At 44.8% G+C, this 16,802-nt stretch overlaps 1 protein-coding gene across 2 annotated transcripts; it reads left to right on the top strand.

Moving 5' to 3' along the window:
• Positions 1-193: 193 nt before the first annotated feature.
• ferry3 (FERRY endosomal RAB5 effector complex subunit 3) lies at positions 194-14,773 on the top strand. 2 transcript variants are annotated; one of them, XM_028030186.1, is made up of 14 exons: positions 194-755; positions 882-1,073; positions 2,183-2,328; positions 3,893-4,074; positions 4,643-4,742; positions 4,873-4,997; positions 5,207-5,313; positions 5,399-5,596; positions 6,506-6,634; positions 7,277-7,345; positions 7,420-7,622; positions 10,509-10,566; positions 11,184-11,343; positions 13,721-14,773. In XM_028030186.1, the coding sequence occupies exons 2-13, from the start codon at positions 893-895 to the stop codon at positions 11,294-11,296; spliced, it is 1,611 nt and encodes a 536-aa protein (XP_027885987.1). In that variant the 5' UTR covers positions 194-755; positions 882-892; the 3' UTR covers positions 11,297-11,343; positions 13,721-14,773. The 2 variants fall into 2 exon arrangements, with proteins under 2 accessions (XP_027885987.1, XP_027885978.1); XM_028030177.1 differs by having other exon boundaries at positions 203-755; positions 11,184-11,251.
• Positions 14,774-16,802: the final 2,029 nt, after the last annotated feature.

The raw sequence follows: 16,802 nt of genomic DNA on the forward strand, positions 1-16,802 counted from the left end.
ATTGTTACACTTTTTTTTTTCTTTTTCCACAAATTCAATTCAGTTTAAACAATACTTTATTAATCCCACTCGCAATTATTCCGATTTTCCGTGACAGTTGAAGGTAGCTACTTGATTGGATTATAAATTATACAATGTGCCTGGAAAATAGATAATACTGTCCCGTGAAGGAAATTGAGTGTTTTTATTATTTTATCTGAAATGTACTCTCTTTTAATTTAAAATTACCCTTAGAATTACATTTATGTTTCTAAATAAGCACTTAAGTAAAAACATAATAGGGTAAATATTAGTCGCAGGTCTTCAAAACCAGAGGCATATCATGCAAATCCTGTATGAATTAAGGAATTCATAGCAAAGAACAGTTCGTGCATTCAGAAAAGTCTGAATACTGTGGAGTTGATGAGATAATAAAACATTTTATACTGTCAAAATAACTAGGAAGAAAGACAACAGCTGATCCAATAGTTAAATAAAATGAAAGTAAAACTAGATTTGGTTGATTTGTTAAATATAACTCAAAAAGCAATAGTTGCCAGATAATATTTTATCTCAAATTAACAGTTTTATAACAGAATATAATCCTTCAGTGAAGTCCCGGTTCACACTCCGTACCAGTAGGTGGCGCTATTGCACCAATTCGCTGTAAACCGCAATAAACAACGAAGTGGAAGAAGCAGAAGACGCACAATAGTGAACCGGTCAGCTGATCTGCTCCAACAGCAGAATTGACGTCTCTGTTCATTTATTCTCAGGTAAACTTCAGGAATGTTGTGATTTGTGTCTGACTCTGAACCTCAGGAGCTTCACGGAGGCTCCGGCGGGCGCCGCCATGTCGCTTCGGCTGTTTCTGAACCCTGAAGCCTCCTCTCCGTTTCCAGCTCCGGACACCATGAAGAGAAGCAGAAGTAAAGCGAGCGGAACCACCGACAGGGAGTTCGTGTTCGAGTTCAAGGCCGGGAAGAACACCTGCGTGCTCAGAGTTCCTCTGCAGCTTCCGGTCCAGCTGAACATCAGGGATCTGCACGGGAGGCTCATGCTGCTACACAAAATCCCCTGCTACATAGAAGATGGTGAGGCTGCAGCTCTGAGCTTTGAAAACGGTTCATAACGCAGCTTCAGTCGGCCCACCGCTGGAGCCGATAGCCGCGGAGGAAGCGGCCTGTTTCCAGGCTGCATCCCGGTGCGCGAACTTTATCCCTCCCTCTGCTGTCTGGTTGAGGACAGAAGTCTGAGTTTCAGTCCTTCACCTGCAGTGACGTTCCCAGAAATTTCTCCTAGGAGTGGCCAGACACTACAGGAAAAATATAAATATCTAGACCCACACAATAAATTAAATGTTTACAGTGTTATTGAATCACAGAGTGAAACACATTACTGGAGCCATCTCCATCCATCCATCCATCCATCCATCCATCTTCTTCTTATCCGGAGTCGGGTCGCGGGGGTAGCAGCTTCAGAAGGGAGGCCCAGACTTCCCTCTCCCGGGCCACTTCTTCCAGCTCCTCCGGGGGAATCCCGAGGCGTTCCCAGGCCAGCCGAGAGACATAGTCCCTCCAGTGTGTCCTGGGTCTTCCCCGGGGCCTCCTCCCGGTGGGACGTGCCCGGAACACCTCACCAGGGAGGCGTCCAGGAGGCATCCTGACCAGATGCCCGAGCCACCTCAACTGGCTCCTCTCGATGTGAAGGAGCAGCGGCTCTACTCTGAGTCCCTCCCGGATGACTGAGCTTCTCACCCTATCTCTAAGGGAGAGCCCAGCCACCCTACGGAGAAAACCGCCGAAAACATTACTGGAGCTGCAGCGATAAATCAGGCCGATCAGCCGATCTCATCCAGAGATCTTCTCTTCCTCAGCAGACATCAGCCTCTGTCCTCTGTCGCTGTGGGAGGTTTGACTGTTAGCCCCGCCCACCAGGTTGGCCCCGCCCACCAGACTGTCTCCATCTCAGCCACTTTCTGGGTTTATTCAGCAACATTTCAGACAAAATAATTCAGTATCGACCAAAATCAGAATCGGCAGGTCGGACATTTTAAAGATTGGCGATCGGCCAGAAAACTGCAGTCGTTTAAAAGTCTCTATTTCTGCTGATTGTGAGGATTTTTCCAGCTGCATGTAATGAAAACATGACCTCTAACCTGAAATGCGCCATCAGTGTGACTGAGCTCTGTGTGTCTGTGCAGAGCTGCAAGCCGCCCTCTCCGCCTTCATGGAGGAGCAGAGCGGCCTGGACTTCGACCGGGAGGCAGAGCTGGGCCTGCAGCGCCTCGCCTGCGGCGCCGTGGACGTCAACCAGCTGACCAGCGCGTGGGCCGCATCCTACGCTCAGGTACAAACACCTGCAGCTGCTGCTGCGTGAACGGCTCTGACTGCTGCAGCTCTGGGGCCTCATGTTTAAAACACTGCGCAGTTTCACACTAAAACCTGGCGTAGGACAAATTTAGAAAAGTGCGGCGCACAAAAAAATCTGGATGTATGAAGTCTTGCAGATACCTGCTCACCTTTCCTTTATACATCCTGATTTACAGGAAGCAGAGCAGCTGCTGCTCCGCTGTCGCCTCCATAAAAACATCTTAATGTAAATTAGTATAAATACCCGGAAGTCTGCCGCCACGTGAAGCAGTAACCATGGCAACGTCCTTGTTTGTACCAGTACAAGGATCTATAATAACAATAATAATATAGTTTATTTAAAAGGTGCTTTCAGGTCACATAAGGCCAACCCAGCTTTAAGTTCTGCTCAGAGCTCCAGGATGATCAGTCTGGATGAATCTAAACGATCAGAAACCAGCAGATCAATCTGATCTCTGATCAATGGCTCCATGTTCTCCATCAGAGCCAAAGCTCCTCAGGTAGCGGCTCACCTTGATGCAGCTACTGATATACCTGGGATTGTCTCCACACCTGATCACCTTCAATAATCAAACTGTCTGGAGTTAATCTGCTGATCCAACCATGTTTTATTTTTTTTAGTGAGAATAAATGACCCATAGATGTATTTCGCACAGAATACTGCGTTACATCTTTGAGACACAAACTGAGGAAATGTATTTTTTACATTCTAGTGAGGTTTTTGCATCCTTTTATTTTTGCTTTCTTTATTTTGTGTGTGTGTAGGTTATTGTCTGATGATAAATGTGGTTCAGTTTCATTGTTTACTTTAAACAATAAAATATTGAAATCATGAAAAACAAGCTAAATCATCAGGTTTGATGCTTCTAAATAACTGAATGTCATCAGGTTTTAGTGTATTTAGTGAGTTTTGATGCTTTGTAGTTTGATATTGTCCACAGAAAAAGTTTGCTGCCGCACATTTTTATGCCAGCAAACCGTGTGCGTATATTTACGCAAACTTTGATGCAAAGTTAAACTTTATACACGCTGACTTGTGTGTAAAATATGGTGCTGCACATTTTTTGTGCCTGCGCCGCTTTGTACATGAGGCCCCTGGACTTTGATTGTTCTCTGCGATTATTGCGGCGCTCTGCACACAAACGTCACAACGAACCAACAATCAGAGCTGCTGAGACTTTCTCTGAGTTCCTCTCCTGTCTTCAGGGTCCAGTTCAAACATTCACACTGAACCTGCAGTCACACAGCTGGGTTCTGACCCGGTACCGGGCCACATTTAAAAATCACTCTGAAACTGTTGACAAAATAAATATTCAATCACTCGTCTATGTGGAAAATGCCAGATTTCTTCAAAGATTAATAATGATTATTATTATTCTGATCCAGGAGAATTTCATGTTCATGAAAAGAAAAATAGCTGATGGGAAAAAAGTTATTTAAATGTGTCTGAATCCTAATCTGTTAAAATAGTTACTGTTTTCGGATTGATGCGGTTGTGATTCCCCAACCCTCCAGCAGGGGTCACTGTTTGTGTTCCTCAGACCAGCCTGGAGCACGCTCGGCCCGAAGAGCCCAGCTGGGACGAAGACTTCGCCGACGTTTACCACGAGCTGATCCACTCGCCCGCCTCCGACACGCTGCTGAACCTGGAGCACAGCTACTTCGTCAGCGTGTCGGAGCTGATCAGCGAGCGAGACGTGGAGCTCAGCAAGCTGCAGGAGAGGTAGCGCCGAGCAGGTCAACAGTCCACTGTTTTGACCATTAGTTACATTAAAAAATCACATCCTGCTGATTTTTCATTCAATCATTTTAATCGTTTTTATGCAATATTAGAAATGTATTAAAATATGCAAATAACCAAATAATTAAATTCTTTTTTTAAATGAAAAAAATAACCATTCTCTTGCCTCAAAGAGAATCGATAGCAGCATTCCTTCAGTGAATGTTGGATCATTTGCAGCAAAGCAAACATCAACAGTTTCCTCTTCTAAACGCTTCTTTGGGCTGAATCCAGCTTCATCTGGTTCACCTCTGTAAGATTCTCCAATCAATCAGCATCCAGTTATTAATCAGTTCATACATAATGATCATCAGATTTAGTGTAAATTAATTCAACTGTTTATTCTTAGTTTCATTATTTCCACGTTATTTTTATTTTCCGTGAGCTGATAAATCCCCCATTTTGCTGATAAAAATAAAATTCTGAAGGTTTTCCTTCCACCTGGCAGCAACTGGTTTCCTCCTGAGGCAATGACTGCTCCGTCTGTCCTCCGTCTGTCCTCCGTCTACAGGCAGGCAGCAGAGATGGACAAAGTGATGCATGAGCTGGGAAACACGCTGAGCGACCACGATGTCAACGCCGTGGCTTCACAACACTTTGATGCTCAGCAGGTAAACAGCAGGAGAGACACATCCACTCTGAGGACACATTGTCCTGTGAAGACGTCCACTCTGAGGACACATTGTCCTGTGAAGACATCCACTCTGAGGACACATTGTCCTGCCCTCTCTCTCTCTGCAGGTGCTGGAGAACAGGTGGGCGAGCGAGCTGAAGCAGGTGACGGCCATCCAGAAGCAGGAGTACCAGGACTGGGTCATCAAGCTGCACCAGGATCTGCAGAAATCCAACAACAGCAGCAAAATCAAGTGAGTCTGTCAACACCAGGATTTTGTTCCACTTTGCCGTCCGGCTGCTCTCTGGTGAAATAAGCCGAGGCCTGCAGCAGGACAGGACGGAATGTGAGAAAACGTTTCTCCTCCATCTTGGATCTTGATCCTGCTGTAGAACCCAGCTGGTTCTGAGCAGATGGGCGAGCGACGGTGAAGCTGGATTTGCTCTGATTGGTGTTTTGCAGCGAGGAGATCAAGGTGCAGCCGGGCCGGCTGGCGGAGGCTGCAGACAGCGGCTGCAGGCCGTTTGAGGAGCAGCCGCTGCTGGAGGAGAGCTTCACCATCCACCTAGGTGCCTCTGCTCCTCCCGCAGCCTGATGACGCCCCCTGCAGGTGGAAAGCATGGCGTCTCCTCAAGCTGTTCTCTGTTCACGCAGGAGCGCAGCTCAAGACGATGCACAACCTGCGGCTGGTCCGTGCCGACGTGTTGGACTTCTGCAAGCACCGGCGCCACAGCAGCAGCGGCGCCAAGCTGCGGCGCCTGCAGACGGCGCTGTCGCTCTACTCGTCCTCGCTCTGCGGCCTGGTGCTGCTGGTGGACAACCGGGTCAACTCCTACAGCGGCATCAAGAGAGGTCGGCCATCTTAGCCACGTTACCGTGTACCGTACTCTCATCATTTCACCTCCTAGCAGGATTTCTCCCACAAGCTGAACATCTTGTACTTATTAGAACCTGTTGGATCATTTTACAGGAAGGTTTTCATTTATTAGTGAAGCCAGAAATCATTCAGCGATCTAAAAAGTGAAGGGATGAAGCAGGATTAATTCAGCTGAAAGAATTCATTTGAAATGAAATATTTAGAGACTTTGTTACATGATTCATTCTCATTTCTTTAACTGGATCATTTAAATTATGACCTGGTCAGGGACTACAAATTTAAAGAAGCTAAATGTGGTTTAATAGCTTTCTTCTTTCTGTAAAGATTAAAGCTGTTCCTGCAAAACAAAGGCACAGCAGGGGGCTCCCGTCCTGCAGCTCTTGGTCTGGTTTCTGAAGGAAACTGAAACCGCCATCACAAAGATCCTGATCTATAAAACAAACCGGATGGGAGGACCTGCAGGCCCTCATGTGACCTCTGACCTCTGACCCAGACGTGATTCCTCTCAGACATTCAGGTTGTTTCACACCTGGCAGAACGCTAGGCCCACTGCAAGCAGCATTCATCTGATGCTGCTGCAGCATCAGATGAATGCAGCAGCAGGTGTGTTGCAGCAGCAGCAGGTGTGTTGTAGCTGCTGCAGCAGCAGTGATGCATCCAGAAGCTGCAGGGCGGTGGAGACTGAATGCCTGCTTGACGGGCAGCAGCTGCTGATTAATCTTTTCGTTTCTCTGCCTTGTTTTGATAATAAACTGAAGTTGATGAATGAAAGCAGCTGATGAGCATCACAGCTGCTCTTCCTGCTGCTGCAGCTCCTGTCCGGCAGCGTGCGACGCGGCAGCGGCTCACAGTCGGGTTCAGGCTTTTTCTCTGCTGACCTCCAGACTTTGCCACGGTGGCGAAGGAATGCACCGACTTCCACTTTCTGAGCCTGGAGCAGCAGCTGGAGGAGGTGCAGCAGGCGGTGCTGTATGCGCGGGCGCAGCGCTGCAGCAAGCAGAAGCAGCCGGCAGGTTAGTCCCTCTGATCACACGGCGGCACTCTGACCACCAACTCTGCTTAGTTTAAACTGTGTTCTCACTGAGCTGTTTAATTTTTCCATATTTATTTAAAGAATTTGGTTTCTTAATTATTTCTTATTAAAATGTGTATTCAAATTAAGTTGAGGGTCTGTCATTACTTCATCACATTGTGATTTACTGCTGTACCAGAAACACATGAATGCTAAGACTCTGGACTTTTACATGTAAAAAGACAACAAGTGTGATTCGTCCTGTTAAAATTTTCAATGCGTTGAAATCTCTGTAATTAATCCAAATGAACGACTTGAAGTCCCTTCATGTTTTTCAGCTGACTGGGTTGAAGGATTTTTAAATGGTAAACTAAAAGTCCTTATTGTTTTATTTGAATGGTGTAACTGTGACGTGTTTAGCATCTTCTCTGCCAGGTGGTTTCTCCTCAGAATCGGACTTTGTCCTTTATTTCTCTGCTGCGCCGCAGAGCGGCATTTCCTCCGCCTCAGCGGTGAATGGAAAGAGGAAGAACAGAAACGGAAACAGTTTTTCTCCTCTGGATCCTTCTGGAAACGCTCGTCGCTCCAACTTCTGCATCTGTTGGATGATTTATTGCTCAGTTTTGTTTCTGTTTTTCTACAGAAAATCAGAAGAATGGAGGAGATGATAAGAGCAAAGCAGCTGAAAGAAATCCCTCAAATATCCTCCCAGGTATTGATGTTGGACACATGGAGATGCTCTCAGTTTGAGTCGGTTCTTCTGAATCGCTCCGTGTTTTCCTTCAGGTGAGTTCTACATCTCCAGACACTCCAACCTGTCGGAGGTCCACGTCGTCTTCCACCTGTGTGTGGACGACAACCTGCGGTCGGGAAGCATCACGGCCCGCGACCCGGCCATCATGGGCCTGAGGAACATCCTGAAGGTCTGCTGCACGCACGACGTCACCACCGTCACCGTGCCGCTGCTGCTGGTCCACGACATGTCCGAGGTACCGACCGCCCCGGTCCAGGTCCGGATCCACACACACAGGAAGCAGCAGCCTGACCCGATCTCTGATCGGCTGGGTCAGCTCTGCTCCCGTTCTGACCAGCATCATGGCCTTAACGTGAGCAGCAGCAGCAGTGGGTCAGAGCCATCCATCGGTTGTGCAGTTCTTATTTTTTGCCACATACGTATTTATTGGTTTTGCACATGGAACTTTAACTAGGCCACACTAATGGCATTGCTAATCAGGGTTTCCCCCAGAGAACGCGCTAAGCCCGATGGTAGCAGCGCTAGTCCATTAGCGCACGGTGGATGGCAGGTTAGGTAAGATACTGACTGCAGTGAAACTCTCCGTCATTTGGCTCAAAATCTGAAGCTAATTATTGTAGCTAAACATCATTTGTTGCCTCCCAGTTAGCAACAATAAGTCCTCTGGTTTCAGATGAAATGTTTAATCCTAAAGGTTTTTCTGGGATGCATTCAGTGTGACCTCTGACCTCTGTTATTTCCTCACTAGTCCAGATCTGCTCACTTTAAAAGCATTTACCACATTATTTCCTTTAATGTTAATTAATTAGAATAACTTTACAGAGCTACAAACACACAATCTGCTTACTGCTGATTTTAAACTGTTTTATCCACTATTTGTGTTTTATTCATGTTTTATCTGTTATTGCAGTTTTTAGAAACATCTATATGAATAAACCTGAACATGATATCAGGCACAAAGAAACTAATTTACTGTAACTACATGTGAGGAAAATTCCCAGTGGATGCTGATTAAACCTCAGGTTCATGGCGTCACCTGCTAAAGGTGAGGCTGTGAACCATGATTCAGATCATAAATATTTAACTGTGGTTCTTTGCAGATATGAGCTTTTTACTGAGCAACAGATTCCAGAGATTGTTTCAGACAAAGCCTCTCATGAGTCACAACAGCAGCGAAGTATTGAACCTTTACAGAGAACAGGAAGGACAGGAATCGGGTTCACCGCCATCGCATGTCAGCTGCTTGTCACAGCAGCAGGACACACCTAGCAGAACGCATCAGAACCGGTGCTTTGGGTTTTCAGAACCACAGACATTTCAGCTTTTCTCATCAGTTACAAATATGAACTTTGGGAATTGTTTGAGTCAGTTTCAATTCATTTCCTGTCAGATTCAATCAATTCTGAAAAAAAAAAAAAGATTTTATTCCATTTCTCAGGCTTTTGGTTTTGTTTGGATGAGTTTCTGCTTCCTGCAAATAAAATAAAATAAAAATAGAAGAATAGAAACGGCCTTTATTGTCTCGCAGAGGGACATTCAGGTGACAGCGGCATCAGGTGAACAGGTTCGCACAAAAAGTCCCAGAAGTGCAGAAAGTCAAAAACAGCAGAAATGTTAATAAAAACCAGTAGAAAACAGTGGAAGATGTCAAAATACCAGCAGAGATGAAAACAGTTTTTGATTGGAGCAGTAATAACTGTATGTGTAATATTAGATCAATAAAAAGTCTGAATACTGCGGTTTGTTTTCCTCTGGTCTGATAAACGAGTTTCATCAGAACCAGGTTCTAATTTACTGACTTTCTGTAGCGCAGAAATCATCAGTTATTCCACCTCTTTGTTCCACAAACTCAAAGATAAAAAGAAATATGAAATGAAAGATGAGAAAACCCAGATCTGCTTCCTCTGACATGTTGACGTAAATATTTCGAGAGTTTCCAGAAGCTTCAGACGCGAGCCGCTGTGGGTCAGACGGGTTTCAGAGGGATTTGCTCTGATGACGTGTTTAGTCAGGACTCCAGGCGGCTGCACCGAAACGCCGCTGCACGTCAGAGAGGAAGCAGCTGAAAACGCCGACTCTGCAGGCCAAATTCAGTCTTCCACATTGAAAATATGATTCAGACCAACATATTTAGTTTCCCTAAAGACATTTGAAGTTTTATGAGAGTGAGGAGGGTTACGGTTAGTAACTACTAGTAACTAGTAGTTCGTAAACTACTGATTCTATCCGAAAACATCGTCTGATAAAATCACACTTCAAAGAAAATAATCTTAAATCTTCTTTTGGACGCGCTCCTTCTGCCATGTTTAGACTTTAAGCCAAATTTAATTTTTCTCTTTTAAATCCGAGTCTCTGCAGCAGCAGGTTCTGCAGAGGAACTAAAGGAACCAGCTTCAGTTTACAGGCTGACACTCCAGAACCGACCCACATGAAACGGAGGGACTGGATCAGAGAAGCTTCTAGGCTCTAAAGTCTCTGCAGCTTCTAGGCTCTAAAGTCTCTGCAGCTTCTAGGCTCTAAAGTCTCTGCAGCTTCTAGGCTCTAAAGTCTCTGCAGCTTCTAGGCTCTAAAGTCTCTGCAGCTTCTAGGCTCTAAAGTCTCTGCAGCTTCTAGGCTCTAAAGTCTCTGCAGCTTCTGTCTTCGCTGCAGTTTTTCCGTCTCCCTGCTCCTTATTGGCTCCTCCTGCTGTCGGACGGATCCGACTGGTTTGAGCGGCTCGGTTCTGGAGTCCGTTCAGAGGAAGCCGGACCGCAGCACAGACAGAACCGCCGGCTGATTATTTTTAGATGTTTTTGTCTTTGGATGTGAGAACAGCAGAGAAACTATTTCTAGAGACGAAGGTCCGGCTGCTGTTCAGAGGGCAGAACCAGACGGGTCAGCTGCTTCCTCATCATCATCATCATCATCACCATCATCATCACCCGCTCTCACTTTGTGTTTCACAAAAAAGTTCATTTATTCAGTATTCAGTTTAAAACTAGAATTTTCTCAGAAGTTTTTCTGTAACTGTGAACCGTAATCAGATCCCTGCCCTGGTTTAGTCACACTCTGCTCTTCCTCTTCCTCCTCCTCCTGTTTCTCTCCTCTTCCTCTGCTCTTCCTCTTCCTCTCCTCCCTGCAGGAGATGACCATCCCCTGGTGCCTGAAGAGAGCAGAGTTGGTCTTCAAATGTGTCAAAGGTAATCGTGACCTTTGACCCCTGTCTGTACCAGGGCTGCCCCTTGCTGTCTGGTGGAGGAATGACAGGATTATGAAAAGTGCATTTTTTATTTTCCATCATGTTTTCATGTATTTCCCTGCAGTGTTGCTTTCATTCAGTCATGTTTTAGAAATCCTTTAATCACAGCTGTTGAACGCCTGGGTGGGCCTAGCTCCGCCTTCAAATGCAGCTCCTCCCCACTCGGCTCCTTCAGACTAGCCAGCAGAAATTAGCAAACAGCTGCTGAGCTCGTTATAGGAGCTGCTGGGTTAATAGGGGAGCCATGTTGGATGACTTCCTGGAGGCGGAGCTTCAGAAAGAGCAGGAGCTTCTTAAAGAGACAGAGGGAAAATTTCAAGATGTCAAGTTTGAAGTCAAATTTCTGAAACATTTAAATGAGATAAAAAAGCAAAATAAATCAATTTATTGTTAGGCTGTTCATGCATCTTCACCAGGTGTGTCAGTAAATATGAAGATATGAATAAATTTGAATTGTTGCGTAACCCTGCAGGCTGCAGTGCATGCTGGGTAATGTTCCAGATGTTTAATCATGTTTGAAGGTAAACGTAATCTTCTGTTCTTGTTTTCTGCTTCCAGGTTTTATGATGGAAATGGCTTCGTGGGACGGAGGGATCTCCCGCACCGTTCAGTTCCTGGTGCCGAAGGTGAGGCCGGGCGGCTGTTTGCTGTCACCATGGCAACCTGACTGAGCGCTACGTTTACCGTCACTCAGCCAGGAGCTTCTGGGTATTTTTAGGTGACCTTTGACCTTTGGTTCCGTGTTTAACCAGCTGACCTGTGATTTATTTGCTTCCAGGGCAAAGGTCGCAGCTGCTGATAGATGAGCTTTAATGTTCTTCCTTCCAAACTCTCATTCATCTGCATTTTAGATTGAAATGATTTATTTTCATCCGTTTGATGCATCAGAAACACAACATTGAGTTCTCGTTTTATTTCAAACTTTATCCAACCTTTTAATCCCAACGGCTTTAATAAGTTACAATTTTAAGTGGAAATGTGGCACAAATTGGTTTATTTATCTAAACAGCAAACGCAGGATGACATAACTCTTAATCTCACAAGATATTTTAGATTAATTCAGTTTATTTACAGTCGACATTCACACCGCTTCACTTTCTCCACATCTGGCTTCGTTCCAGACTTTTTCCAGAACTTCTTAACTCCTGATGCCTCGTTCTGACAATGTGGGACCAAATGGATTCAAAATGGAAAACTAAGAAAAGACGTGCATAAGTATCCCACCCTTTGCCATAAAGAGCTGATCTGTTCCCACTGATCCCAGTGAGACGTTTCTTCAGACCAAACGGAGGCCAGCTGATTGGACTTAACCTGTCGCTGAGGTCAGAGGTCAAACATGAAGCCAGTGACCTGAATGCCAGGCGTCGTGGATCAGCAAGGTGTGAATACTTGGATTAGTCGGCTGTGGCGTGTTTGTGCTGCGCCGCCCGTCAGACAGTAATGTTGATCTAATCTGATCTTCTTAGATCAGATTAGATCTAATCTGATCAGATTAGCTCCCTGTTAGCCAGCTGGAGCAGTTAGCCTGCAGTTAGCTCACACTTAGCCACATGGCAGCAATGAGTTTTCAGAATGAGTAAATATTTAAACCAGGTGTAAATAATAATAATAATTACTGTTGATGTCAGAGTGTCAACTCTGTGACCTGCTGGCTTTCCTCCAGAGATGCTGGTCTTTTTCATCACCAGGCTGCCCAAGTTACTGCCTGTTCAAAATACACTTAAGCGTCACACCGCATGATAATCATGCTGCAGACTAAATGCATTTGGAAGCATTTGTTCTGAATTTATTTTCAACATTTAGAGTAGTTTTATTTACTCTGGAAAACGATTAAATATTTCTACGTTATTTGGAAAATAATCTCCTATTTCTGGGGCTCACATGTGCAGGACAGTCGCTCCATCAGAGCGCAGAGGCTACATCTTTGGCTACATCTTTCCAGACTGGAAGCTGCTGTTTCTTATTTCCGACACTGCGATGCGGCTGATTGTTGGGTTTGCGAAGCTGGACTACAGCGTGACGAAGAGGAGCTACGAAGTCCAGAGGAAGACCCGAGAGAGACGGAGAGTCTCATCCCCAACACGCCTCATCAGCCGGCCACACAAAACCACACATAGATACATATGGAAAGCCAACAGTGCCACAAAACACCACTTTGACCCCACATCTGAATAAATGTCATTTTTGGCGTTTTGATTGAATTTTCTCTATTTTGGAGCGTTTTGAGTCAAACTGCCTGCGACAGACTGGCGACCTGTCCAGGTGACCTCGCCTCTCGCCCGAAACGTTTGCTGGAGAGGCAGCAGCACCCTAACCCAACCCCACTAGGGACAAGAGTGTAAGAAAATGGATGGAGTCAAACTGTGATTTTTGAGAATTTTTTAAATTGAAGTGTGACAAAAGTGGCACTTTTGGCTTTCCATAAACAGTCATGCAAGTGTGATGCACCTGGCTCACAGAACGGCGCATCTAACTCACTCAAGGCCAACACGCACAATGCAACACACACACACACACACACACCTGCCTGCGTTCTAAACGATGCAGCAGAAAAACCGAGCCGATCTTTAGGAGCGACCTTTAGGAGCGACCTTTAGGAGCGACCTCTCCGGTTCCACGCTGCTTTCTGACATCAGCAGTATGGGAGTTCCTGTTGTTATTCTCTGTATTTTCAGAGCAACATTTGAATAAATTTTCCTATAAATCTGCATTTTTCTATCAGCAGGCGACACTCGGACAGTCTGAATTATTTTACAGCAGAAGATGCTGGACTGCTCTCTGATTGGCCGCCTGCCAGAGAGGCTTCAGCTGATTTAGGAGGAGGAGGAGGAGGACGAGGAGGAGGAGGAGGAAGAAGCTGAGTGTTTGACCAGTCCTGGATTACAGATCAGTGATTACTGGGATGAAGGAAAGCTGAGAGTGGGATAAGAGGCAGGATTAACGGAAAATTAGCTGCACTTCATTAAAGTGAACAAACTGACTGAAAGGTCAAAGTGTTGAGGTCCTAAAGGTCAAAGTGTTGAGATCCTAAAGGTCAAAGTGTTGAGGTCCTAAAGGTCGCCTCTGACCGGCTGCCATCTTTCTCTGTGTTACAGAGCATTTCAGAGGAGATGTTCTACCAGCTGAGCAACATGCTGCCTCAGATCTTCCGTGTCTCTTCCACTCTGACGCTCACCTCAAAGCACTGATGAGGGAAACCATTCCCAATGAGCCCAGGTCACGACCCGATGAGCCCAGGTCATCAGGAATGGTTTTCACAGCCGCAGCAGAGCGGAGATCCCGGTCAGACTCTCATCCGTCCAGATTTCTGGAGTTGACACAGAAAACCTGGAAGCTTTGAAACGAAATGAATGAAAATGTTTTTCTGCCTGACGGATCACTGATGGTCCACCAGACATCATCAGAACCAGAACATCCTCGTTCCTGACCCAGTTTGGTTCTGCATCAGACGTTTGGTGAATAAATCCTTCTGGAGAACATTTGGTTCCTCCACAGTTCCTCCCGCTGGTTCAACAGAAACCTGCAGAACCGGGTCCGGACCGGAGAGGTTCTGGTTCTGATCCGCTTTCATCTCTTCCAGCTTCTGGAAAGATACGTTTTTTGGATGAACTGATTGTTTTTTCCAGGGAAATTTGATTTGAGCTTACTGGATTCATCTCATTCTGGCTGCTGATCTAAAAGGAACGCAGCCGGTTCCACTGGGGATCAACACGAACTGGGACGCTCCCCAGCCAGACTTCTGCACTACTTAAGCAAATCATTTCATATTTTCACCTTCCTAAAATCACGAGCCGAGTCATTTTTAGCCAAAATTATATTTGCAAAAAATTATTTGGTCCGTTATTTTAGGAATATTCAACGATTCAGATGTTCCTTCCCTCCAACAGTAGGTGGCACTGTTCCTAAATACAGAGGAGGAACAAACTGGAGACCCCCCCCTCACACACACACACACACACACACACACACACACACACACACACACACACACACACACACACACGACTCCCCATTTTCATAATCTGAACAAGCATCGATCCACCTGGGATTATTTTTCTGCTTCTGCCCTCAGTGAGTCCATAAAGATATTTACTGTATTTCTAATTAATGTTTTATTAATAATAATAATAATAAAGTCAGAGAGCTCAGCTGTGCGTTCTTCCTGGATGCAGGGAAACTGGATGATGGAGGTTTCTGGTTCTGATCGGACCTGTTCAGCCTCTCTGTGGGTGTAATGAAGATTATTTATCAATATTCGGCTGAAGTTATGATCCACATGAGGCCCTAAACCCCAGCTAAGTTTGGGCCTAATTAAAGATGGCAGCCAGGCCGTAAACAAGATGGCCGACAGAGTGATGTCGTTGTTCTGCAGGTTTGTTTCCAGGCTCTAATGTTTGGTTGGATGCCAGAGGATCCTTGAGTGGCTCACAGCGGCAAAACGCCGAGCCGCCAGGAACTGCAAAGTTTCTCAATATTCAAACATTTTCTTACCCGGCTGAAAAACATCCTGAATGACCAGGACAAAATCAACGTGTAGCAACCATTTCCAATAAAACCTGGCTCTGTTTCACCGCGGAGACGGGAGTGAAACATTAAATCGCTCCAGGCTGTAGTGAAATCCCTTCTGTTCTCACTGGCTCTGGTTCTGCTCCAGGTTTGCTCCTGTTAAACTGAGTTGTTTCCTTCCACTGTCACCACATGCTTTCTCAGGAGGAGCGGTTCCAAAGTTACAGGAAGGTTCTGTTTTTGTGTTGCTTCCTGGTTCTTCATGAGAGACAGAACTTCACGTCTTTATTTTTATCTGCTAGGACTTTCAATAAGAATCATTTCTGAGGTTTACTCTCTGGACGGAACCGAACATCAGCTTTGGTTGAATCTTCCATTTCATCGCCGCCTTTTATTATTTCAGTACATTATTTTTTCCATTTTTCAGGATTTTATTTTTGTTTAGTTTACTCTCACTTTTTTAAATCACACATTAACTTATTTTCCTCCTAATATTTTTTCTTTGCATTTTCTCCACTCCTGTTTTCTTCGTTCCATTTACAATTTTTTTCATGTTCTCTTTTCTTTTTCCTTCTGACTCTTTTTAAGAGTTAAAATGAAAAAGTTGGGAGGCGATCCAGAGTCAGCTTTTGTGACCACAAGTGGGAAGGAAAACCTGCAGAGTCGGCCAGCGTTGACCACTAGGAGAGCAGCTGACCCTGAATCTCCTCCCGGTTTTTATTTCAGCTCTTAAAAAGATTCAGAGAGAAAAAGAACAAAGAAATCTGTAAATGCAAAGGAGAAAACAGGAGTGGAGAAAATGCAGAGAGAAAATATTTGGAGGAAAATAAGTCAAAGTATGATTTAAAAAACGTGACAGTAATTACTAATTATTAAAGGCAAAATATGAGAAAAGAGAAAAAATAAAAAGGAAATTAATAGAGTGAGAGAACTCAGTAGCGCCTCCTCTGGCTGCAGCTCTGAACAACTTCAGCTCAGATGGATGGAAAACATCTGGGAACATCAGCTTTCAAGTCTTTCCAAAGATTCTCCGTTGGATTCAGATATGGCCTTTGACTAGGCCATTCTAATTCCTGGATCAGTTCTGGTCTAAACATATCTCTGAGTGTTCAGGCTGGTTGAGTTTGAAAGTGAACTTTGACCCCGTCTCAGTTCCTCTGCTGGTTTTCCTCGAGGATCGTCCTGATTAGCTCCATCCATCTCCCCACCACCTCTGACCTGCTTCCCACAGCATGATGCTGCCACCTCTGTGTTGTCAGTGGTATGTGTGGGTGATATTCAGAGCTAGTTTTCTGTTTTGGTAACAACACAGTTTTATTTAGAGTCATGAGAGTAGAAGGAGACACCATATTTTAATTTCACTTTTCAACTTTGGATGTAAAATTAATGAGTTTTAAAGTCAAGATTAGAATTAAGTCTTAATTTTGTGCTTCAAATTTTTATTTAGAACATACACAAATCATAACAATTAAGATTAAAAATCATAATTAGGAGTTTCAAAGTAAGCTTGACTGCAATCTTTGACTTAAAATCAATTATGAGAAAAGTCATAATTTGAGATTCAAAGTCATGATATTGAGCCATAAAATTATGACTAGTCAAAATGTTGACTTTAAAAGTGCCCATTTTGGGATGCTATGTCATGGTTTGACTTGCAAAGGCAGATTTAAC

The sequence above is a fragment of the Xiphophorus couchianus genome, chromosome 2 (assembly GCF_001444195.1).
Source record: "Xiphophorus couchianus chromosome 2, X_couchianus-1.0, whole genome shotgun sequence".
NCBI classification, from domain to species: Eukaryota; Metazoa; Chordata; class Actinopteri; order Cyprinodontiformes; family Poeciliidae; genus Xiphophorus; species Xiphophorus couchianus.

Coding starts and splice junctions, on each gene's coding strand:
- ferry3 (XM_028030177.1), top strand. CDS start 893: ATGAAGAGAAGCAGAAGTAAAGCGAGCGGAACCACCGACAGGGAGTTC. Junction 2,329..3,892: donor GGGCCGCATCCTACGCTCAG/GTACAAACACCT, acceptor TGTGTTCCTCAG/ACCAGCCTGGAGCACGCTCG. Junction 7,346..7,419: donor TCCCTCAAATATCCTCCCAG/GTATTGATGTTG, acceptor GTTTTCCTTCAG/GTGAGTTCTACATCTCCAGA.